Genomic DNA, 23,908 nt, shown 5'->3' with positions numbered 1-23,908 from the left:
CCGCGCCTTCCCCGCCCCAGGATCCGCGTGGCCCCGCCCCCTGCCGCACGAGGCGACGCCTGGCCTCCTCGTCTCCTTGGAAACGGGCCCCACTTCCGCTGAGCGCAGGGGGCGATGGCGGCCGGGGAGCCGGGGGACTTGGGCGGCTACTACTTCAGATTCCTGCCTCAGAAAACCTTCCAGTGTCTGAGCACCCCGGAGACCACCAGCCGGCTCCGCCAGTGGTGAGAGGCTGAGGGCAGGGCTGGGCGAGCCCCTGCCCGGCGGCGGGGTCCGAACCGCGCGCAGCGCCGCCTCCGCGGGGATGGGGAGCCGGGGGGCGTGCCGGGAGCGCGCCTCGCCGACGGCCCCGCGCTGACCTGTCTCCTCGCCCCGCCCCGCGCTGACCCCCCTGAACCCCCATCCCTCCGCTCCCGCTCGGGATCCGGCAGTGCGCTGGCCCCGGCCTGTTCCCGCCTCCTCCCTCCCCGCGCCCGCGCTGGCCCCTCCCCCAGGCTGATCCCGCCCCTTCCCGCTCCGGCCCTTCCCTTCGCACCGCCTCACGCTGATCCCGCTCCTCTCGCTCCGCGCTGACCGCCCCCCATCCCACCCCCATCCCTCCGCTCGGGCTCCGGCCCGGCCGCGTGCTGGGCCCCCGCATCCTCCCGCCCTCTCCCGCCCCCTCCCGCCCCGCACCCACAATGACCCTCTCCCCAGGACCCGAGCCCATGCTGGCCCCTCCCCCAGGCTGGCCCCGCCCCCGCGCTGACAGTCCCCGCCCCCTCTGACCACGCCCCGGTCGGCCCCTCTCACCGCCCGCGCTCGCGCTGACTGCCCCCTCCCCCGCAGGTCCATGCTGGGCAGAGTGGCGGCGCAGGCGTTCGGCTTCGACCAGACGTTCCAGGCATACCGCAAGGATGACTTCGTCATGGTTGGTGTGAGAGTAGGGGGCCCTGGGCGGCCGGGCCCCGGCGGGACACGGGGGAGCTCACCGCGGGGGTACTCCCCGCCCCCCTGACAGGCCGGCAGAGGCGACCGCGTGGGGAAGGGGAGCTGCCCGACCGCAGGAGTTCGGGTGCCGTCGTTAGACCCGCAGGCACACGGGACAGGGTGCTCCGTCCGCGCTGCACGGGGGGCTGCGGGGGCTGCGGTGCGCGGTGGGGGGGTGGGGGGGGGTGCGCGCACAGCGGGGCACCGACAGCAGGTAGTCTGCGCGCGTGCGCGTGGGGAGGAGGGGGACCTGCAGTCCACCTGGGCCGGGTGAGGGCCGCAGAGCGAGCAGGGGTGCTTGTCCGGCAGGTGCGGGATCCAGGTGTCCGTGGGGGCGGTCCTCCTCCCACCCGCTGCAGGGGCTGCTGCTCCCTGTGGTCCCTCCAGGTGTCCGGGCCCCTCTGCTCTTTGCGCAGGATTGGCCACGGGCGGAAGGACCACCCTGCCCAGTGTAATCTCTTTCCAAATAAGGACAGCCTCGTGGGTGCCTGGGTGGCTCAGTGGGTTAAGCCTCTACCTCTGGCTCAGGTCATGATTTCAGGGTCCTGGGATCGAGCCCCACATCGGGCTCCCTGCTCGGCGGGGAGCCTGCTTCCCCGCTCTCTCTCTCTGCCTGCCTCTCTGCCTACTTGTGATATGTCTGTCAAATAAATGAATTTTTTTTTTTTAAATCTTAAAAAAAAAAATAAGTACAGCCTCGTTCTGAGGCTCCAGCGAGGACAGAGATGGGGGGGGTGGGGACGGGCGCTTCTCAACCCTTGATACAGGGTAAGGTGGTCAAACGTCTTTCCCTTTCCTGAAGATACTATTATAACAGTAAGATAACATAATTTTGTTATGACCATGTGACATTTCTCAAGTTATCATCGTTAGATTTTTCATTCATACCAGCACTGGCTTTCAAATTGATAGAGGTCTTTAAAATCGGGACTGTAATTCACTGAGTTCAAGTGCTACAGAAATTTCCTTATGAATCAGCTATTCAATAAACGTTTGTCGAATGCTTAACTAGTTCCCTGCTGGAGGATGTTGAGAAGACAGAGAGACCTGGTCCCAACTTGCAAGGCACTGAAGCTGGAAATGTGAGAAATTCTCTGCAACACAGTAAAATAATTGCTGCGGTGGAGGACACAAGGTGCCTTCCACACAGAAGCATCACCTAATGGAGGGGCGTTGGCATCAGGAAAAACTTTACGAAGAAAGGCATAAAACAAATTAGGGTTGTTCAACAGACACAGAATTCTTCAACAGATTCAAAATTTATCCATAAAGCACAACAGATTTTCATACCAGGCTATTTTTTTCTAAATTTCAAAATCTTCATGTTTATTTATAAATATCCCCATATTTCAGTTCAAAGAAATGTACCTAGAGAAACATTATTTTTACTCACATCACTGAATTGGAGGCCGGGGAGCATAGTGGCTCAGACTGTGGACCGGGAGGGAATCCGCCCTGAAGCTCATGAACCCTTGGGCCCCCTTGCTGGCCAGGAAGGCCTTTCCACGGAGCTCAGAGGGATCTAGCAGTATGTCCCATAGTTCTGTGTTTCTGAACATTTCCCAAGATAGACACCTTTGTTTTCTGAGAGTTCCTAAAGCTGTATAAACTTAGGGCCAGAGGAAACCCAGATCCTCCCGTGATTTGGCCTCTGGCTGTCTGTTCAGATCCCACCACTGCCACAGCCTAGCTCTGTGACACCGGGCATGTCCCTTCACCACCTGAGCTTCCGTTTGCTGTTCTGCAAAATGATCCCAGTGCTTGGCACATAAATACTTTTGAGTATGAAAATAATGCTGAGTGTCTGATGGCTTATAAAGAAAATTAAAGGAGACTGGGGTACCTGGCTGGGTCAGGTGGTAGGACGTGCTTGATATCAGGGCTGTGAGTTCAAGCCCCATGCTGGGCGTAGAGAGGACTTAAAAAATCAAATCTTTTAAAAAAAAAAAAAGATTAAAGGAAGTAATATATTCAGCAAAATGCTTGGCTCATAATAAGTAATATTATTAATATTTGTTTACTACCTTACAAAGTGTTTTTACTTTTTTTTTTTTAAGCTCTTAGTTGAGAGAGAGGGTGAGTGCATAAGCACAAGGAGAGGGGAGGGGCAGAAGGAGAGGCAGAGGCAGACTCCCCGCTGAACAGGGAGCCCACAGCACTGGACTGCATCCCAGGACCATATCCCAGGACCACGGGATCATGACCTGAGCCGAAGGCAGACATCTAACTGGTAGAGCCCCCCAGGCGCCCCACAAAGTGTTTCTCTGGAGCAGTAGTGACTCGTGGTGCCAGATTGAGTTTCAGCGCCTCTTAGACATTTGTCACTAATCTTTACAACAGTCTAGTAAACTTGGGGTTTTGACCCCCATTTTTCAGCTTAGAAAACGGAGGCTCAAAATGGTTGAATAATTTGTGCAGGAATGCACAGCAAATGGTAAGACCCAGAGGCCTCGTGACACAAGCTTCCATGTCATTTCTACTACAAACGCTCGTAACTGAACAAAGGGTATTGCTTAAACCTAGAGTTCCAGATTTAAAATGTTCCCTTTCAATTTTAAAAACAAATTTATGGGGACGCCTGGGTGGCTCAATGGGTGAAGCCTCTGCCCTTGGCTCGGGTCATGATCTCAGTGTCCTGGGATCAAGCCCCGCATCGGGCTCTGCTCAGTGGGGAGCCTGCTTCCCCCTCTCTCTCTCTCCCTGCCTCTCTGCCTACTTGTGATCTCTGTGTGTCAAATAAATAAATAAAATCTTTAAAAAAACAAATTTAGGTTCCCAAAGTTCATTTGTGAGAGAGTAAAAAGCTGGAAGGAAGGAAGGAATCATTCCCTCCACTAGCATTTCCGTGGTCTCTGGATCTGGATGGAGGAAAAAGACTCCATGCAAGAGAGGGAAGCGGTCCAGGCTGGTGCTGAGAGCGAGAAGGCAGGTGGCCCGTGGCCCAGGCCAGGATGCAGACTCCCTGGTGGCACAAAAGAGAAGGCCGTCTTGGATTTGGTTTGGTTTGGTTTGGTTTCCATGGAGGCACTCAGAGGAGGGTTCACAAAAGACAAGCTCCTCGAGATGGGCCCTGAGAGATAGGAGTTTGTTAGGTGGACAATATGGGGGATAATGGGAGATGGGTGGGAGGGTACGTTAGATGACCTGTGCCGTGCGGAGGAGTGTGGGCTTTATCTGGCTAACAAGGAGTTGCCGCGAGGTTTTCCGGAAGCCAGTAACACTCACAATCCTGCCGTCACCTCAGCAGAGCTGCGGAGGGTAGCTTGTTAGCACTGGGTCTGGCAGCCGTGAGGCCGGCCTGGCAACTTCTTCCGCAGACAGTAGAGCATGACAGCAGCACAGGGATGGCCTGGAGAGATGCTTCGGAGGAAGGCAGTATTCAAGGACTCAGGATATTGAGGATAAGGTGGGGGAGAGGGGGTTGCAGAGGATGAACACGTTTCTGATTGAGCTGACTGGGGTGGTAGATGATGCCATTAAAGCCGCAGAAAATGCAAAGAATAAACAAGAAAACTGAGTTCAGCTTCAGGCATTCTGATCTTGAAATGCACGAAGTGACAATACCCTGGATTGTTGAATCTAAGATCCTGCTTTGAGTCTCAAGAGAGAGGTCCAGGCTCAGTATGCCGTGTGGCGTTCTCCCCGTGGGACGAAGGGTGGGGAGGGGACTCTTGCACATAAAGCAGGGAAGCGAGTTAGACAGCTTTCTCAAGGTCTGCTCACACTTAATGGCCTTGTGCCACAGGGGCTGGGAGGGCAAGCCTCGAGCTGAGCACAGTGCTGTCCCATATAAAATTGGGTTCCTTAAGGACGAAGAGAATGGATGTTGGCTGAGAAGCCAACAATCTGCGGGACAGATAACAGAGTCAAGATTCTACTCCATTCCATATGGGTGGCATATGATGGATGTACACTGAAAAATCTATGTTATATAAAAGAATATATTAATTTAGAAATACTTTTCCCAGTGTCACATCTTACAAAACAAGTTTATTCTAATGTCTACGTGCACTTGGCCGTCAGTGTCTTCATTACCAGCGTGACTTGTGTGGGCGCCATCTACTGTATTTCCGGAGCACAGCAGCTTCCCTGGAGTTGACAGAGTCCCATCTCGTGCCTCCCTGGATTCTGTAACAAACCGAAGATGTCATTTACATATATTAGGGCAGGGCTTTTTGGTGTTTTTGTTTTATTCTTTAGGTGCATAATTAGCCCCAACAACATAACAGCTATCATGTTGCTTTATTTGGGGGGCCTTTAGAAAGACTCACCTGCCTTGGCTTTGGGTCATTTCACTACAGCTCCCTTAGACTGCTTCCATTACAATGGCCTATAAAATTCAGTTTTAAGTCGATACTAAAAAGATTGAGTTGATACTCTTTCCCCCTAGGAATAATTACTAAATCTGAATTAAATTTCCCTTTTACTGATTTTTCCAGAAGACGTCTAAAAAACATTCAAAACCAGTATTAATTGAGCTTAATCCAGGTTGTTTCTTTTCAAAATATATATTACACAAATTAAGTTAATTGCACAAATGCTCTTTAGCTTGTAAGGCTTTATAATGTTATAAGACAACTTGCTTTTTTTTGCTGAGAAGTAGTTTTGGGGAAAAGTTATATTTTTGTAAGTGGCCATATATGATACCTGTGAAGTGTTTACCTTTATCCCTCCACTGCTAGACTGTCAACGCCATTGAAAGAGGAATTTCTGCCTTGCGCAATGTCGGCGTTCACACTGATGTCATTAATCTTCACGCTGCACACTTGGTCCTCTTCACTGTTCCCTTTCTCATTAAATAACATTCCTTCTGCCTGGAAATGACATTCATGAAAAAATTGCTGGGTCATCTGTGGTTCCTCCTCCTCTCTTTGCCCCGCCCTCCTGTACTGTCACCGAGTCCACTCCCTTCTCCACCTCCCTACCCCCTTCTGTCCTCTTGACTCACGGAGCATCAGACCTTCGTGGGTCTCAGCAGTACCTTCCCTCTGCACTATTCTCCTCGTAGCCCTTCAGGTCATTCTTCACACTGCTGCCAGAATGAGCTGTGAAAAACAGGACGGATCAAGCTTTCCTTGCTTAAATCTCTGTAGTGTCTTCCTGCTGCATTAAACCAAAATACTCACCCATTTAAATCTGCATTACATTAAGATTGAAATTTGTGACTAGACCTACAAGGTCAATGGCTTAAAAACCAGCAAACAAACACTCCTGAAAGGTGAGCACGCAGGCTGTCCTGACTTGGTTCCAGCACAACACTAAAAAGACTTTTTCTTAAAGGGGAGAAATTAGCAAGTTTAAAGTCTGTGAGAAAGGAAGGGACATCCCATTCGAGGAAAGTAGAGAGGCTCGAGGCTCAGTGTGACCAGAGTCAGAAGCAGGGATGGTCTGATGAGGTTAGAAGGTCAAAGCTGTCACTCTTCTGTGTGTCCCTTGGGTAGAATTCAGTTGCTGAAGACTTTTAGATGTAGCTGTAGTTGGGGGAGTGGGAGTGGCGATTCCTAAATTACCTGGGAAAACAAAATTGAAGATTGAAGAAATATATATAACCTCCTGCTTTTCACTGGAAATCGTTAGTTTCTATTTATTAAGTCCCAAAGATACCTGTACTTGGACATACAGCGTTGTTCATACTTGAAGGTAACAACCTGAAGTTAACAAAACTTCGTTTCTTTATAAAAGATTTATTAGACATTTTACCCATTTAAAATTGTCCTCCCCAATTTGACTTAAATGAGATTTTATTATAGTTATTTTAGAAGTTAATTCTTGCTACTGTTCATAATAAATTTCCTAACTGGCTTCCCTCAATTTGTCTTTCAGGCTTTCTTCAAAGACCCAAATGTTATTCCCAATTTGAAGTTACTTTCAGATTCTTCTGGACAGTGGATCACATTGGGTAAATAAAACTTACCGTCATCTTTTCAGATGACGTTTTATTACTGTGACACAGTTTTGCTCAGGCATTTCATTATCCGCATCCACACTGCAAGTAACGACGGGCTGGTTTGCTCACATCAGGGTCTCCAGAGAGTCCTTGCTCCTGTCCTGGCCTGACACACAAGTCTCATTCTCTCTTTGCATTCACTGGGGAAGTAGTTCTTGCGCCTTCTGTGGACTCTGCGAGATGCAGGGAACAGTAAGGGGAACTCCGGAAACTGGCCGACATGGACAGACCAGTGCAGTAGTTCACCAGCAAGAGGACAAGGGCATCATGGAAGATTCTACTGATGTGAGGGTGCCGCTGCCCCGTCTTTGGGGACCAAGAAAGCAGCTGCCACGAAGCATTCCTAAAGTAATACATAAAGCCACGGAAGACAGTCTTAAATTCTCACAAAGAGAATTTTATATATGTAATAATTTCGTAGTACCTTGAAACGTAGCTAGAGATCTTTAAAGAAAATCACCCAGGGATGCCTGGGCGGCTGAGTCGGTTGAACGTCCAACTCTAGATTTGGGCTCAGGTCACAGTCTCCGGGTCCGGGGATCGAGCTCTGCGTCATCGTCATCGTCAAATTACCCAAACACTTAGTAACATTCAAATCTCTTAAATAGCTCTCAGGCCAAGGAATTAACCGGAGTTAATAGAAAAGGCTATTCTAAAAACAAAAACATGAACAGTATATTTCAAATTTTAGATTGAAGTGTTTTAACAATAGAACAAATTGTTCCTTTTAGGAGGAAAATCTGTTTAGTAATGTAGCTCTGTGCTCAAGAAAAACGTAAGTGGATTTTAAATGAGATGGGTTGTTTTGGTAAATTCGTATATTGCGTGTTCACGGAATTCAAGTATTACACAAAAATTAAAGTATTAGTCAAGACCAAGGTGACCAATAGTTCATGATGTTAGAATTCGTGGGTCACATTTTATTGCTTTTGGCTAAAGACCACTGCAAAATTTATAAAGGAAAAAGCTGGTACAGTGTGATCTTAAGAGTATTACACAGTTAAACTATCCGAGCAGATGTACCCACCAGTTCAGAATCTTCAAAAAGAAATCATCAGAGGCACATGTCACAGTGTTTATAAAACGTGTTTGGCATAACTTCAGTCAATTCCTTTATAAAATAAGCTTCGTTTAGAAAAAAGTCAACCTTCCCCTGAATTGGTAGACCCTTCACAGAGCAGTGAGACAGTACCGACTTTGGTCCTGGGGTTTAGCAAAGGCCCTGCGACAGAGCGCTTCTGAAATTCCACATGCGCGCGGCAGAACCAATTAGAGGGCCTCCGGCAAGGGGCCAGGGACGCAGCGTTCCAAGTCCAAGGCAGAAGTCTCCAGGCGTTTGCAAGGGACCTTCTGGACCTTCTGCCAGCTTTTCTTTGTCTGAATTATTGACCGTCTTCCCTCTTTTTCCTCTGCGGGCCTTTAGAAGCAAAATAAACACCTTTTCAACGTGAGAGAGCAGACATTCTTCTAGCGGGTGAACCGCTTTGGAGAGCGTCCCAGCCGGCTCTGGTGCCTGGCCTGCCGCTGCTGGGGCTGCTGCGTCCCCTCCGCCAGCGGCCACGGCCCTCTGCTCACGGACACGCTGAGCCCTTTGCCGGCTGACGCATAACAGACGCATCCTCTGTGCTCAGTGAAGGGTGTCACAGTCGCTCCTCCTTTAATTCCCAAAACAAGTCCGAGAGGCGTTATTGTTATTATAAATCCCTGTTTCACCAACGCAGGGTCAGATTTGGGAGCTCAGTCACTGGCACCGTCTTAAGGCTGGCTGGGCTCAGCAGAGCTGAGAGTCAGATCCAGGCCCCAGACTTCCAGACCCTGACCTCTGCGCTCTCCTGCCTCTGCCATTTCAGGTTTGAGACAAGCACTGTCAGAAAAGCAAAAAATAAATAGGAAACCCCCTGTGTATGTTAATGCTGGTATCAAGGGGGAAAATATGTTCTTCACTTCGTATGTGATCCTAGCAGTGCAATACGGATCTTGCAAATGCTGGAGATGGAAGTTTACTGTATTCCTGTGTGACAGATAGCATGTGCTATGGGCTGAATTACGTCCCCTCCAAATTCTTGTGTTAAGCTCTAACCCCCAGTGTTACAGTATTTGGAGATGAGGCCTTTGGAAGATAATTATTTGAAAGTGTGCAGTGGGAACCGGTTGGGAGGCTTTGAGTGCCTCCCAGCCCAGATATATGATGGGAAGCTTGATCCCGGTGAGGTGTCGAGCAGGAATGAGGACCTCGTATCAGAAGCAGGAGGAAAGACAGCCCATGGAATGCTAGAGACCTTGGCTGGATGATGATGTAGTGTTTTGCGGAAGGTAGAACTTGGAAGTGATAAAATTGTGTGTTTAGCTGAGATCTCTAAACCAGGTGGTGTGGGAGCTGCCTGGTTCTTTCTGGATGTTTATAATAAAGCAAGAAAGGAAAAAGATGGGTTGAAGAAGGAATTGTTAAGGAGGACCCAGAGCTTGAAGATTTGGAATATCCTTAGCCTTTTCATAGTGTTAAAAGAGAGAGAGAGAGGGATTCGTCTGGAGAGAACAGAGGCACCTGGATGACTGTGTGACGCGGAGAGCGTGCACGTAACTGGGACTCACCCAGTCACTCCAGCAGAAGCCCGGGTTCGGGGTGGGGTGGTGCCCGCAAAGACGCTGCCAGTGTGAGGGACGGGACAGACCATAGATCCTACGGGACCAGACCAGGGAGCCACTGGGCTGCAGGCACGGCTGTTCTTCAGGAGCACAGAAGGGCTGAAAGGCAGCTCAGGTCCTCAGGGCCAGCCTCCGTGTCAGGAACACGCGGAAGGGGACACCTCAGAGGCTGAGCCACCGTCCCCAGCAGGTCGGGAGGGCAGAGCATTGAACCAAAGGAGAGTATTCTTGAGGCTTAAAATCGTCAAGAAATTTCCCTTGCCAGGTTTCGGGCTTGCTTGGGACCATCACCCCCTTTTTTTCTGTTTCTCCTCTTTGGAATGGACGTGTCTGTTCCTTGTCTCCCTGTCGTATTTTGGAAGCATGTAACTTGTCTGGTTTCGCAGGTTCCTAGCTGCAGAGGAATTTTGCACTGGGATGACTGACCGTCCAGTCTTGCCCATATCTGATTGAGGGGATCTGTAGGGGAGACTTTGGACTCTGGACTTTAGGCTTGGTGCTAGAATGAGGTGAGACTTTGGGGGCTGTTAGGATAAGTGTGTTTTGCATGTGAGAAACACATGAGTTGGCAGGGGGTGGGGGAGAGGCAGAATGCTGTGGACTGAATTGTATCCCTTCAAATTTCAGTTGATGAAGCTCGGACCCCACCCAAAGCCCCCATCTCAAAATACCGTTGCGCTCGGGAGTTAGGACTACAATATGTTTTTGGAGGATATAATTCAGTCCATAGCAAATGCTCTTTATATGCTTCTGATCAAGTGGTTTGAATTTAATGACGTTTCTCGCCGTCCAAGTCCTCCTGCCACTCGCCCCATCAGAGCTAGGGCATGTTTATGAACATGGGCTGTTGCCCAATGTCAGCCCCTCCTCCGCTGGCCACCAGCCGGTCTCTGAAGACTGGATCCACGCGCTCCTGCTCAGACACAGTTCCTGTCTCCAGACACCCATCATGCCTCCCACAAGCCCGGCTCAGGACTGGAGTGAGGCAGCAGGTCTTGGCCGGACTCTGGGTGGACAGCCGAGGAGGAAATGCGATACTCGCCAGCGCTACTCTTCTCAAGCTCCAGCTCCTCCTTGCGTCGGAGACAAAGCACGTGAGTCAGGGAGAGGGAAGACGGAGGGCTCCCCCACCACGGTATGCTGTTCTAGGGAGCACCTGCAAAGAACATCACCACCCCTTTACAGCTGAGGGCGTGTGCACTCGCACATGAAAGACAGAAAAATTGGGGCACCTGGGTGGCTCAGTGGGTTAAAGCCTCTGCCTTCGGCTCAGGTCATGATCTCACGTCCTGGGATCCAGCCCCGCATCTGGCTCTCTGCTCAGCAGGGGGCCTGCTTCCCTTCCTCTCTCTCTCTCTCTGCCTGCCTCTCTGCCTGCTTGTGATCTCCGTCTGTCAAATAAATAAATAAAATCTTAAAAAAGAGAGAGAAAAATTGATTCACTGAGACGATAATAAAAATATTCTTTTTACTCTCTGTGTCTTTCTGTAATTTAGAAGAACCTCTAATAATGGAAAATCCATTCCTAAAGGACACATTCAGGAAATCGGCTTGGGATGGGGGAAGGTGTGGAGGGGGGAGAGCTATAGCTACAAGGGAAAATAGACAAAACACTGTGGTTGCAGATTTCTCTAGTTCCAGCCTTGCGATGACTCCATCAGGGCCTGGTCTGAAGCTTACCTTGACTGGGAAAAGCTAGTTTTCATAATAAATGCTGTAAATGAGATCACAAGGGAGAAATTTTTAAATGAAGAGAAAAAATTTCCAGACCTCCTCAGGACTTTAGAAACACCCGTTACTTAAATTAATTAAAGTTTTTGTAATGTGAATTATAAGGCATTGAACATAATACAAATGCAAACTCATTTCACAAAGTGGTTCCTATGCTTTTATAGGCACTTCTGACATATGGCTTAAAAGTGATGTAAGAACACGTACCCAAAACCTGTATCTCATGCTCACGTGTTTCTAATTTACATATCCTTCATGTAGGCCTGAAATATTGAAATTTTGTTACAGACTTAATGATTAATCAAAATGAACAAACTGCAAAATTAGAACTTAATAAAATCCCTAAACTTTTAAATATATCAGGATATATGTCATATTTGGCTACTTAGAATTTCTGCATGGTGGTACTTATTTTGGGAATAACTTAGAATACTAAACTAATTTTTATATCTCTATAAAATAATATTTTTCAGGAACTGAAGTGAAAAAAATTGAAGCTATAAATGTTCCTTGTACACTGCTTTCCATGTCATTTTTTAACCGGTTGTATGATGAAAATATTGTACGAGACAATGGACATATTGTTAAATGTTTGGATTCTTTTTGTGATCCCTTTCCTGTTTCTGATGAGTTACGAAAAGTAAGTATAGATTTTTTCAATTTCACTAATGGAATTTTATTTCAGGAAATGCTTAATGTCAAAAACTTTTGCCTGCCTAAAATACATAATCTCTTTTCAACAATAATGATCAGCAAGGCATTCATGGGACTTTTCCTATCAACTTAATTATTTGTATATTTCCGTTTTCAACCGGACGCTACTGACTTTTATGCGTACAGGCCAGAGATGCTGCTAGACGCCATACAAGGTGCAGGACGGCCCCCATGGTGACTTCTCAGACCCGACATGTCAGTGGTGCTGGGGTCAAGAGATCCCCTCAATATGGGGCTCCTAACGTATCACATGAATGTGTAAAAACATCCCTGTAGTACTAATCCTTTGATCTCACTGGTGACATCAAAAAAGACATTTGATTAACTCATTTCTGTTTTAGTGAGAGGTGTACTGAACTTGAATCAGAAGACCTAAATTATTTACCTAATTCCTGAGTTATTATACATCAGATAGTAGCAACATTAGGCAAATCACTCACTATCTAGAGCCGGAAGATCCTGTCTGCACCACACAGTATTAAAATGCCCAGGCAGGGGAGATGGGGCTTCTGGGTGGCGCAGTGCATTAGGCTAGTGGGTTAGTCTGACTCTTGGTGCCGCTCAGGTGCTGGTCCCAGGGCTGTGAGATCGAGCCCCGCATCACGCTTCACGCTCAGTGCAGTCTCAAGATTCTCCCTCTGCCTCTCCCCACAGTGAATAAGTCTTTTTAAAAATGCCCATTTGGAGCGCCTGGCTGGCTCAGTGAGAAGAGCCTGTGACTCTTGATCTCAAGCTCATGGGTTTGAGCCCCGTGTTGGGCATAGAGAGTACTTAAATAAATTTAAAAAAAAAATAAAACTGCCCATTCTATCCTCTTTCTGAAATTACTGAGATAATGAGTTGAGAAAGCATTTAAATGCACTTTTTTAAAAGTGTGAAATGTTAAGATGAAACGTATTATTGTCATTGTTACTTTAATTTGAAGAAAGACTACAAAGTGGTTAAAAATTAGGGTTTCTTTTTTTTTTTTAAGATTTTGTTTATTTATTTGACAGAGATCACAAGTGGGCAGAGAGGCAGGAAGGGAAGCAGGCTCCCCCCTGAGCAGAGAGCCCGATGCGGGGCTCCATCCCAGGACCCTGAGATCATGACCTGAGCTGAAGGCAGAGGCTCAACCCACTGAGCCACCCAGGTGTCCCAGGGCTTTTTTTTTTTTTTTTTAAACCAGCCTCTGCTGCTGGTTTCTCCTCTTCCTACCGCAGCCCGGGACGTGCCTCTCGGTGGGGTCGCATGTCCCGTCCGGCTCTGCTTCCTTGGGGCCCCCCGGGTGTCTGCTCCTGGGTGTCTGCTCCTGGGGCTCTGCCTGGGCACGCGCCCCTCGGAGTCCAGGCACCTGCCCCCGCTCCGGGGAGCCTCGAGGCCACGGCCTCTCCCTGCGCCACGTGTCTGTCTTCGGCCTCTCCGGGAGCTGCCCCGTGTGCAGGCCGCGCCAGACTCCGCTCTCCGGCCCGTCGCCCCTCTCTGCAGCTGCCCAGTTCCTTGCTGCTCGGCGGCCACGGGCGAGGGGTGACCGGGCTGAAGAACATGAACGCAGGCCTCCAGCGTTAGGCTGAGCCTGACAGCCGCAGCGCCCCTGTCCCCTCGCCAGACAACCACGTGCTTCCCCGTGGCGGGGGAGGGGACACAGCCTGACTCCTTCAGCACCACCGACCTACCCTCCGAGGGCCCTGCAGCTGCCGGCTGTGCTCATGGGGAGGGGCAGAGCAGCCAGCACGGGCACTGCTGTCCCCCATGTCCCCAGAGTCCTCGCGCTCCTGTATCTTCAGATTATGTGGCCCCATCAGTTCAGTGAGGAGAGCGGTCCCTAAGGAGTGTGTGGCTTCATCATTCCTGAGCGCTCTGTCGCTCGGGTTAAGCCAGATGTTTGGGTAGCTGCGAGCCGGGGGCACCCGGGAGCCCGCGCGGGGACCTGTCTTCTCGCGGTGGAAATGGGCTTCCGCAAACTCATGGTAAGTCACTGTGCATGGACAGCACCATGAACTTGATTGTGTTTTAACGCCTCTTGCCTGGCAACCTTGGATGAGTGTTCGTCAGAGACCCCGGTGTAGATGATTGGAGGGAAGAAACATGGTGTGTTGCGCACTCATCCCTCGTTTGTAGCTGCCAGGTCAACAAACGAGTCAGTTGTGTCATGCCCCGCGGTACAAGGACATCACCCCCATCTCACACAGTCCCACTGTTTGTTGAAGGAGCTGGCAGGGTCTCCAGAGAGCAGGAGTCGGTGTAGACTGGTGGTTGCAGGAAGCAGAAGCGTGAGCGGGCTGGGGAGGCCAGGCACACATTCCGGGGGGATTAGGATGCCACCACTGGGGTGGCCTCCAGATTGAAGTGAAGGCTGTAGGCCTTACAGGACGGAGAGGCTTGTCCACTTACTTAGGGCTCCTTGACTGCCCAGAAGTTTCCTGGCATGTCCACGCTAGCAGCACAGTAGCACAGGAACTAAGGACAGAAACGAGTACGGAGGAGCAGAGCGGAGGAGAACGCTTAGATCGCCTTTTACTCTTTCCACTGAGCCTCAGGACGTCGGGGGAAGACGGAGGGAGGACGGGAGCCGGCCTCACAGATCACTCCTTTCCGTGCTTCTTTAAAAAGGCCTAAGATTATCTGTAAATGAGTAAATTGGGACTTCTGAAAACAAGACTTAGAACCTCAGATCATGTTACGTGAAGATGAATTTTATCATCGTCCGTAGGTGCTGCTCGTGGAAGACTCTGAGAAGTATGACATATTCAGCCAACCCGACAGAGAGGAGTTTCTGTTCTGTCTTTTCAAACATCTCTGCCTGGGCGGAGCCCTTTGTCAGTACGAGGACGTGCTTCCCCCGTATCTGCAGACCACAAAGCTCCTCTACAAAGATCTTGTGAGGTAACGTGGCCAGAGCGCAGCGGGCACATCGTGGGTGGCGGGCTCGCCAGCGTCTGCTGGGGTCCCATTAGCTCCCAACTGTGTGAGCGCGGCGCCCTGGGGCCCTCCCACGGCCACCCACTGTCCCTGCATCCCTGGCAGACCGGCCACCACATGGCGCCTGCCCCCGGGCCTGTGCGGGGCTGACGCTCACTGGTCACCGTGGTTCCCAGGAGGGGGAAGGATTCCTGTCTGGCCACAATGTCAGTCCAAATCCCAGTCCGTTTGAGGTATCCTGCTGGGGAGCTTTTTTCTTTTTGAAGCTCAGACTGGGGTAAAAACTTTATAAATCATTTGTTTCTACTTTCATTGGGTTGGGTTTTCAGTGATGCAGACCCTGCTTCACCTGCACAGGCTAAACAATAGGAACAGTGAAAGCAAAGGGTCCCGGGTTTAGTTACGAAATTTTACTTTCCTAGGAAATCAGCAAAATTAGCTTCTCATCGGACTCTTGACTGTTGCTTATAATCACCCCAGTTGTCACTTGTGCTCCGTGTGCCTGGCGACTGCACAGCAAACTGCACGATTTCATTGTCTTGCTTTGTGCTTTGGATATGATTTTAAAAGCAGAAATTTTTTTTCTTTAATTTGTCTCTGATTTTTGTGAAAAAGTGACTGTATTCATACATAAAGATGGCGAAAAGAGTGATGTTTGAAACAGAATTCAGAAAAACATATACATACTTCCATTCTGAATATTCTGTCCTTGTCATTTGCAGCTCATGAAAACGTCAAAGCTGGCTTCTGGCACCGCCTTGTAGCATGCCTCGTGCCGCATACACACACACACACCCGCACACAGCCTGCTGCCTCCGCGGCGTGCTCGGCTCCACTGCCACACGGACTGAGGAATTCCTCACCACCCTGCTCCGTGGTGGAGGGGATTCTGCTGGGGGTGTTTGAAATAGAAATAAATGCAGACCAACGACCTTGAGAAACTGACATTTTCCCCAGCATCCCCTTCCCTGGATTCTCACCTGTGACTCACTCCTACGCTCCTTGGTGCTAAGAACACGTACGCTCTGGGGGGGGACAGCCACTTGTCAAATTAAGAGTCAAAACACGGAGCATCTTACGGAAAGAATAGGAATCGAGTCCACAGAATCATTTTAGCAGGCAACGGGCAGGTGTTAATTTTGTGCACGGAACCAGGCTCCAGAGAGACAAGAGGAGCATCAGACAGTCCTTGACCTTAAGGAGATTATTAGAAACTAACATATCATAAAGGAATTGTTTAAAATATTTCATAGGTAAAAGTGTTATGAAATCAAGTGTTCAGTTTTGTGTAGGCAGATCTTTGAAGCTCTTGATACTGCAATAAATGCCCCAGAAGTGCGAAAGGGGAGATTGTCAGAGTGGCTGTGAGCAGTTGGGGAGATCTGGATGGGATGGAGCCCCCGAGGCTGGTGCAGAGAAGGACAACCTGTCCCCACCCTGGCTCCCCAGGCATCACGTCCCAAGTCACATTTACAGCATTGCTCTTACTAGAGAACCACTAAGTATTTCTCTTGATCCGAGTTTAAACATGCTTACGAGTTTTGTTGCTGAATGAGGAGGAGATGTGGAATTGTCTTCCCAAAGCAACTTTGGTAGAAAGTTTAGATTAGAATAAATATTGGCTGAAGATGGTGGAAGTGCCAACGCCAGGCAGTTGGATGGGTTAGGGGGTCACAGCCCCTTCAGAGCTCTGTGAGTTTGCTTACCCCTCGCACGGCCTGTGGCCTTTCTCACTTGAGTTGTGCTGACTTGGGTCAGGTGCCTTGTCATTTGGTTAAGGGGAGGACAGAGCCTGGGTCACTACCACTCTTACCGAGGGATGTGGCAACTCCAGGTGCTATTGGTAACTTCAGAATCCTGAGCCACATAAACAGGTCGTTTGTACCAAAGACAGACTCGTTTTCTCCTGTTCCTTCCCTTGACTTTTGGGGCTTTTCACATTTTTTAGAGACTGTCTGCTGTCTTTCTAACTGTACGCACAGTAGTGGCTGTACCTCATCTCCCCTGTCCCGGCAGAGAAACGTCACCACCAGTCCCCTCCGGAAAAGCCCGTCGAGCTGCACGTCTGTAGCGCCGCGGGTGCACCACGGGGCTGGGCGCTCGCGGTCTCTGGCTCCCACGGAAGGCCCGAAACATTCTCAAGATAGTTTTTCCCTTCTCCGTTATGACGTGGCCTATAAAGTAGCACTTGTTAAATGTCCTGGGAAGTGCCTTCTCTTCGAGGATGATGGTCCTTCCAAATAAGAGGCTGGCGCCGGAGAACCGTCCCGTGAGAGAGCGGACGACCGGTCGTTTCCGTCCACTTCCGGAACGTGGCGCGGAAGTCCTGGCGTGTGCCCAGCGCGGCCTTGCCCCTCCGGCTTCCGGTATGGAGCGCACGCTCCAGGCCGAGTGTTTGGAGAGGCTGTCTGAGCTGCGCGACTGCCCCAGAGGGGACGTTGCAGGGTTTGAACTGAGGGGCTTGGACTGCGGCTTCCGACGGTGGCGACGCGGAGGAATTCTTGTTCCCCCAACTGAGCGGCTCCGAGCCGGGTCCGCACCATGTGCGGGCCGCGCGGGATCCCGCCTCGGAAACGAGCATCGCTGATCTTAAGAAACCGCTCATTATTTTATTTCTAAACCATTCGTATAAACACGCTTTTAAACAGAACTCTAGGGAAATAATGTTCTCGCACCCTTGAAAGCTCGCTGGCCTGGAGGGAGGGGCTGAGCCCCACAGCCGGGGAGGCGCTGCTGCGGGCCTCCCGGCCTGGAGCCCGGGTCGGTATCTTCTAGTTGGCGAGGCGATATCGGGCAGGTGATGCGCTACTTGAGCTGTAAAAAAAATAAATTATTTTAGCGCTACTCTAAAGTAAGAGTAATACAGGATCAGAGGAAATAAAATGGAATAATACCGTTTATTTCTGTTAGGAACCAACTTCTAATAACGTCCAAATCGTAGATCCTTTTTTGTGAGTAACACAGTTATGGTGCGTGTTGGTATGTTTGAGTGATTGTTAAATACTAAGTTTTCTTCTAAGTTTATTTGATAAGCATAAACTTTTATAAGGGATTGTTTGGGGCTTTTTCGGTAATAGTTTTAAACTGGGCTGATTTGCGTACAGTAAAGTGGACAAACCCTAGTGTACCTACAGCGTAGTGAATTTTTATGTCTTTGCCCCTATAACCACCTGCAGGTTAAGACTTAAAATCAGTTCTGACCATAGCTGTGTTGTGTTTTGATTCAGGTGTTACGTAGCTGTGTACACTGTCAGTGTTTTGTGCGTACTGGTTACAGCCATCCCCTGTGTAAGCACAGAATCTGGAGTGTAATCTTCGGTTTTTAAGCAGTCTGTGTTAAGCATTTGAGAAACAAAAGAAAATGACGTTGGGGCTCTGGGGCGGCTCAGTCTCTTGAGCTTAGAACTCTCCACCTCAACTCAAGTGTCCGGCTCAGGGTCGCCAATTTAAGCCCCATGTCGGGCTCTGCGCTGGGCATGGAGCCTGATTTTAAAAAGAGAGTGACTTCAATCCATGTCATAGAGATACAAGGAAATTAATTCCATGATTCCTGGGTTTAAATTTGAATGGAATGTTTTCAAGATAAAAACTGCCTAAGAACTTTGAACCCAGAAATGAGTGGAATCTGGCCACCAGTAGGGGCACAAGCTGACACACACTCACATGCACACTCACACTCCACACTACGCCCCTTCCTTCTCCTCATCTCTCCCTCCCCGTTACTCTTCATGTGTAGAGAAGGAGAAGCAGTACTTGGGCCTCTACAGTGAAAAAGACAGATGTCTTCTGTTAAGTGTCACCTACACGTGACCCACGTGAGGCGTGCCATGTGTCAGCGAGTGCAGGGAAAAGGATGGCACGCCATGTCACCTGACTGTGCTTCCGGAAATAAGTGCCTTAAATACCTTGCTTAACTTCTCCGGTTCTGTCGTCTATAAACTTGGTAGAATAGTGCCAACCCAGCCCCCTGAGCTGCGCGACCTTCACACGAAGTCCAGCACATAAGGGCGTTCGGCAGATTGTGAGGTGTCACAAAGATCACGCGTCTGAGTCTCTCGCTGTGGCTCATCCCCCATGTCCCAGCGCGGCCCCCACCACACATGCCACCGGCCGTCTTCCATGGGGAGACAGAGAAAATGACTGTCGCTTGACAGTGCATAATCCGTATCTAACAGTGCTCTTCATCCCGCTCAGTTCTTGGGGAATCCTCACGGGAACAGTGGCTTGCCCACGTCACATGGGAGAAAAGTGATGTCCAGGGGGCTGGTGTCGCCCAGTGTGCAACGGTCACTCAGGGGCCGAACTGCCACATGCGCCGAGGTGGTTAGACCCAGAGTGCACGTGCTCGTACCTGCCCCGTGCAGCTGTCTACACTCCAATCCCACTCCTACCAGCTCCTCATTTTCTAGAAACTGTCTCTGGCCTGGGAGACCTTTCGTCATCAGAGCGCAACGCCTCCAACCGTCCGGGTTCATTTGCTGCCATTCGGCTGGGTGACCTTGCTCCGTCCTTGGATGAAGCCGCAGACGCCGTCCGTTTCAAACCCGTCTGCGTGGACGTTATCTGTTTGTTATGTAGGAATAAGAGCACCCGAGTACTAACACAGACCAGTATTTTAAGTGTCTCGTGCCAGTGCTTGCTGTATTTAAAATGTACCCTTTTCCCCCTACTTTAGTGTTCGGAAGAATCCTCAGACCAAGAAAATACAAATTACTTCTTCCGTCTTTAAAGTCACGGCATATGTAAGTGCGGAGGGGGACTCGCAGGCGATCAGTTTACTGCTTGTTACTCAAAGGGCTGTTTCAGCTGCCATGAGCACAGCCCCTTCAAGGTTACGCCTGGGAGAGAAGGCGAGGGTCGTTAGTGCTTTGTTAAAAGTGAAGGTTGGTGAGGTATGCTTTCTGTGGAGAGTCACCCAGACCTCTCCCCCTCCTTTCTGTTGTCCGCGGCTGATAACTGTCCTCACGCATTCACGACCCGTGTCTGCGAGTGGGATGGAGTCGGACATGGTTCTCTAGGCTCCAAGCCACAGTGCAGATGACAAGCAAATAAGAAGGCCCTAAATGCTTGAAGTCTAGGGCCCTACAAAGATTATTTGCATATTTGAAGCAATTTCTGAGTTCCGTTCCTTTATTCAATCACTTAACAAATATTATTGACCATCTATTGGGTATCAGCTACCGTCTTGGGCTAGGGCACTTTTTGTTGGTAAACAAGAGAAACGTAATTGCTTCCTTCATAGTAGGGAAGGACCACATTCTGAAGGAAAGCAAAGATAGAAGAACATTGCAAAATAGAAATTTTTGCAATATGACACTTTAAAAACACTTTTATAAAAGATAAGATTTCCTTTTGGGCTATAAAATCCTTAAGGTCAAGAATTATGTGTGTGGTACAGTAAGTATGTACAGTAAACTGTTCCGTCAACAGATATTTTAAAATAGCAATTTTTTAAAAAGATTTTATTTATTTATTTGACAGACAGAGGTCACAAGTAGGCAGAGAGGCAGGCAGAGAGAGAGGAGGAAGCAGGCTCTCCGTGGAGCAGAGAGCCCAATGAGGGGCTCGATCCCAGGACCCTGGGATCATGACCTGAGCCGAAGGCAGAGGCTTTAACCCACTGAGCCACCCATGTGCCCCAAAATAGCAATTATTTACTAAATTACTGTCAAAGATTTGATATATGTTTCATGACATTTTAGCAGAAAATACAGAATAGTCAACTATGTTGGCTATTACTTAAATGTCGTCACAGACTAAGTCTTCTATAATGTAGCTTTATCTCTTTCAGGACTCCGCTGGCGTGTGCTACCCTTCGACCGAGAGTCACGAGCAGACCTTCTCTTACTTTATTGTGGATCCGATCAAGCGTCATGTTCATGTTTTATACCACTCTTACGGTGTGGGGGAAATGTCCTAACACTGTTCTTTCAGAGTCTCTATTTTGATACTGTTTTATATACCAATTTTTAATTTTAATGCCCATTTATAGGTAAACATTTACTTTGCAAGTTAATTCCAGTAAAATACAGAGAACCTGCTTGGAGCAGAAGGAAACGAATACCAAGGTACCTTCCTGTACGTGTATCTGGAGCTGTAACGTAAGGACCGAATTCCGTCCCGAACACAGTCGACACTAGTGCAGTCGTGGAATTTTTACAGAAAGTTAAAAAAACTAAAAATCTAGTTCATATTTGTTGCATTAAGATTCACGTAAGTCCTCAATTTTCCATGTGTTTTGTTTTAGAAGCCAGTTAGTTGTGGGTTGAAAATGTGGCGGGAAACCTGAGGTTGCTCTATTGATCATTAATATGAACGGTTCACTTTTTAAATCTGAGTTTCATTACCTTACACTTCTTTATTGCATAGAGATTTACATCTCTAGGGCTGTGAAGTGCCTCACAATTCCTTTGCTTCATTTGTCCCACTTAAGATCCTCAATAAAAAAGTAATGTTGTGAAAGTCATCGCCAACTCTGCCGTCACATAACAGAGCTGCAGCCGTCGCCCCCTCACCCCCCTCCCGCATGGCTCGGAGAGGAGCCGCCCACGCGCGGGAGAGCCGTCCTGATGGTATCAGGTTGGTGGACGAGTAGAGAGCAGGCGCCTCACGTTGCATTCTCCTGTGCGCTCGTTATGTTCGTAGGAGGAATATGTGACTTAAGATTTTTTAATGGAAAGAACGACAAGGGGTGTCTGGCTGCCTCAGTCCTTGGAGCAGGCTCTGGATCTCGGGGCTACGGGTTCGAGCCCCACGTTGCGGGTAGAGAATCCTTAAAAATAGAATCTTGGAAGAAAGAGGGAGTGAGGGAAGAGAGATGTGACTGGCGTGCATCCAAGGTGATGAAGAGCGGGCCAGCCGTGCTGAGGCTCTGGGGGGAGGCACGCCTGGAAGCTGTTGTGCGGATAGGGACGGCAACCTGGGGCTCGTCCCTGTGGATTGATCTGGAAAGCTGTTGGCAGTTGGGGTAGGGCGCTCAGGGCAGCTCGTCTCACTTCCCACGCAGTGCTTGGCACATTAAATGTTGGTTGAACGAGTATTTTCCAGACACGCTCCTAATATCTGTAGGTATTCTTAAACCATATGAGAAATAAAATGAAGAACTAAACACGCCAGCCCTGCCGCATCCCGCGCAGACCCTGCAGCCTGGGGGCCCTCTCCTAGGCGTGCACTTGGCCAGTCAGTGCTGTGCGAGGTAGCGTCCTGCTTCCTCTGGGGAAACCCTTGGTCTCGGCCGGCGGGGCCGGGTCGTGCATGCCTGTGTCTGCAGCGCCTTGGCCTGGCCGCCTCGGAGGAGTGGGCGGGCTGTCAGCTCCTGCAGAGGGCGGGCGTGGGGGTGGGAAGCAGGAGGCCCTGGGGTCCAGGTCCACAGCCTGAGCTGGAGACTGCTCCTGTGGGGTGGCCAGTGTCCTTTCTCTGCTTCAGAGGCCTTTGAGGAGTGTGGCTCCGTTGTCCTGGGATCGTCGTTTTCAGGACCCATCTGTGACCGTGACCATGCCCGTCAGCAGCACTGAGGGCAAGAGGGCGCTGAAGCCGGGCGGCCCGACGGCCCGGGCGCTCGATCCTGCCCGTGCTTGCGGTGTGACTGAGCTCACTGTCATGTCTCATGCCTGACTTGCCTCATCTGTAAAATGGGGACAGTAGGGCTTTCCTTCACAGGTCCCTGTGAGAATCCCGTACATTCGTTGTCTCACTGGGCTCAGGATGGCGCCAAGCCCCATGGCCTCTGTGCGTTTGGGCTCTTTTCACTCGCGAGGGAAGAAACACGAAAATATCGGGAGCGAAACTGCCTGCACACAAAGGTAAGAAACTGTCTTCCCTAAGGTCAGAGTTGCTTTTTCACAGGTTCTGTTATTATGGGTTTGAGCTGAGTGTACAGGAGGTCAGGAGGTGGGGGGCGGGGGGGCGAGTCCCCTGCTCTGGCCCCTGGGGACGCAGAGGACGTGCTTGTGTGTCCGAGAACCTCTATGGTAGCACTTTGCAAACACAGGATGGTCTGCCCACCTCGCCTGTCTGCAGTTGCTCAAAAGGGGTCGTGAAAACAGGACTTGGTTGTCTGTGGCTCACTCTGAGCCCGCCGAGCTCCCTGTGCCTGGTACGGTGCCTCACGCTCAATGGACACTCGGTGTCTGTTCTCCGGGGGACAGGGAGAAGGTGGCCATGGAGGGGTGGGGTGGACATTCCCAGAGCATCCTCACACTCAGGCTGTCCCACACACTGTTCTGACCCTGACAGAGCCACACTGGGTGGGACTAGACCCCCAGCCCAGGCACGGGACAACAGCAGCCCCGGAACCCGCTGTCACCAGGTGGAAATGGAAGCTGGGGGACCAGCGACAACAGAGCGGTTTCCTGAGACTCAAGAGCATTCTCCGGAAATTCCGAACGTTACTCAAGGGATAAAGGCCCACCGGAGTATAATCTGGACCAGTCTAAGGTGTCTTAGGCTGAAGACCAGAGAACTTGGGACACTGGGGTCCCGTGAGCAAAGAGCATGCAGAGGTATGAATCACAGGTAGTTTGGGGGCTAGCAGGGGCTGAGAAGGCCGAGGCAGGAATTGTGTGTAATGACTCAGAGGAGGCAGCTTGACCCGGTCACTGGGGGCTGTGGGGACAAAACTAAGAGATGGTGGCGCAGAGCCGTTGTTAAAACCTCTGGGCAGGGCAGTAGCATCACAAAAACGCTATTCTGGAAAGATGAGTCTGGCAGTGACAAACTGGGGAGAAGAAAGTCCAAAGTCCAGAGATCAAAGAGATTATCCTAGTTGTCAAAGCACAGAGCTGCCCCGTCTGAGCTACTAGTGAGGGAAAGGTTTCCGGGCATCCTGAAGTATGTGACAATGGATTGCTCAGCAGAAAAAATCAAATACGGCCCCCAAAACGTTAGCAACGGGGTGAATTATAATGTGTTGAGTCTTTGAGGTACCAAGGACTGAGAAGTAGGAACTGTGGTAGGAAGTTGTGGTTGTAGAGGGGAAATCCCTTGTCCTGCCCTGTCATT

At 49.9% G+C, this 23,908-nt stretch overlaps 1 protein-coding gene across 1 annotated transcript; it reads left to right on the top strand.

The window, feature by feature from the left end:
• Nucleotides 1-114: 114 nt before the first annotated feature.
• LOC111153820 (chromosome unknown C11orf70 homolog) lies at nucleotides 115-21,368 on the top strand. Its single transcript, XM_022513072.1, has 7 exons — nucleotides 115-224; nucleotides 829-910; nucleotides 6,793-6,868; nucleotides 11,767-11,933; nucleotides 14,700-14,872; nucleotides 19,584-19,650; nucleotides 20,700-21,368. The coding sequence occupies exons 1-7, from the start codon at nucleotides 115-117 to the stop codon at nucleotides 20,826-20,828; spliced, it is 804 nt and encodes a 267-aa protein (XP_022368780.1). The 3' UTR covers nucleotides 20,829-21,368.
• Nucleotides 21,369-23,908: the final 2,540 nt, after the last annotated feature.

This window comes from Enhydra lutris, unplaced genomic scaffold, assembly GCF_002288905.1.
Source record: "Enhydra lutris kenyoni isolate GAN:26980312 unplaced genomic scaffold, ASM228890v2 scaffoldscaffold34, whole genome shotgun sequence".
Lineage (NCBI taxonomy): Eukaryota > Metazoa > Chordata > Mammalia > Carnivora > Mustelidae > Enhydra > Enhydra lutris.
The sequence above is the reverse complement of the archived record's forward strand: the minus strand, read 5'-3'. Positions and strand labels throughout refer to the sequence as shown.

Coding starts and splice junctions, on each gene's coding strand:
- LOC111153820 (XM_022513072.1), top strand. CDS start 115: ATGGCGGCCGGGGAGCCGGGGGACTTGGGCGGCTACTACTTCAGATTC. Junction 225..828: donor ACCAGCCGGCTCCGCCAGTG/GTGAGAGGCTGA, acceptor CCTCCCCCGCAG/GTCCATGCTGGGCAGAGTGG. Junction 11,934..14,699: donor TTTCTGATGAGTTACGAAAA/GTAAGTATAGAT, acceptor CATCGTCCGTAG/GTGCTGCTCGTGGAAGACTC.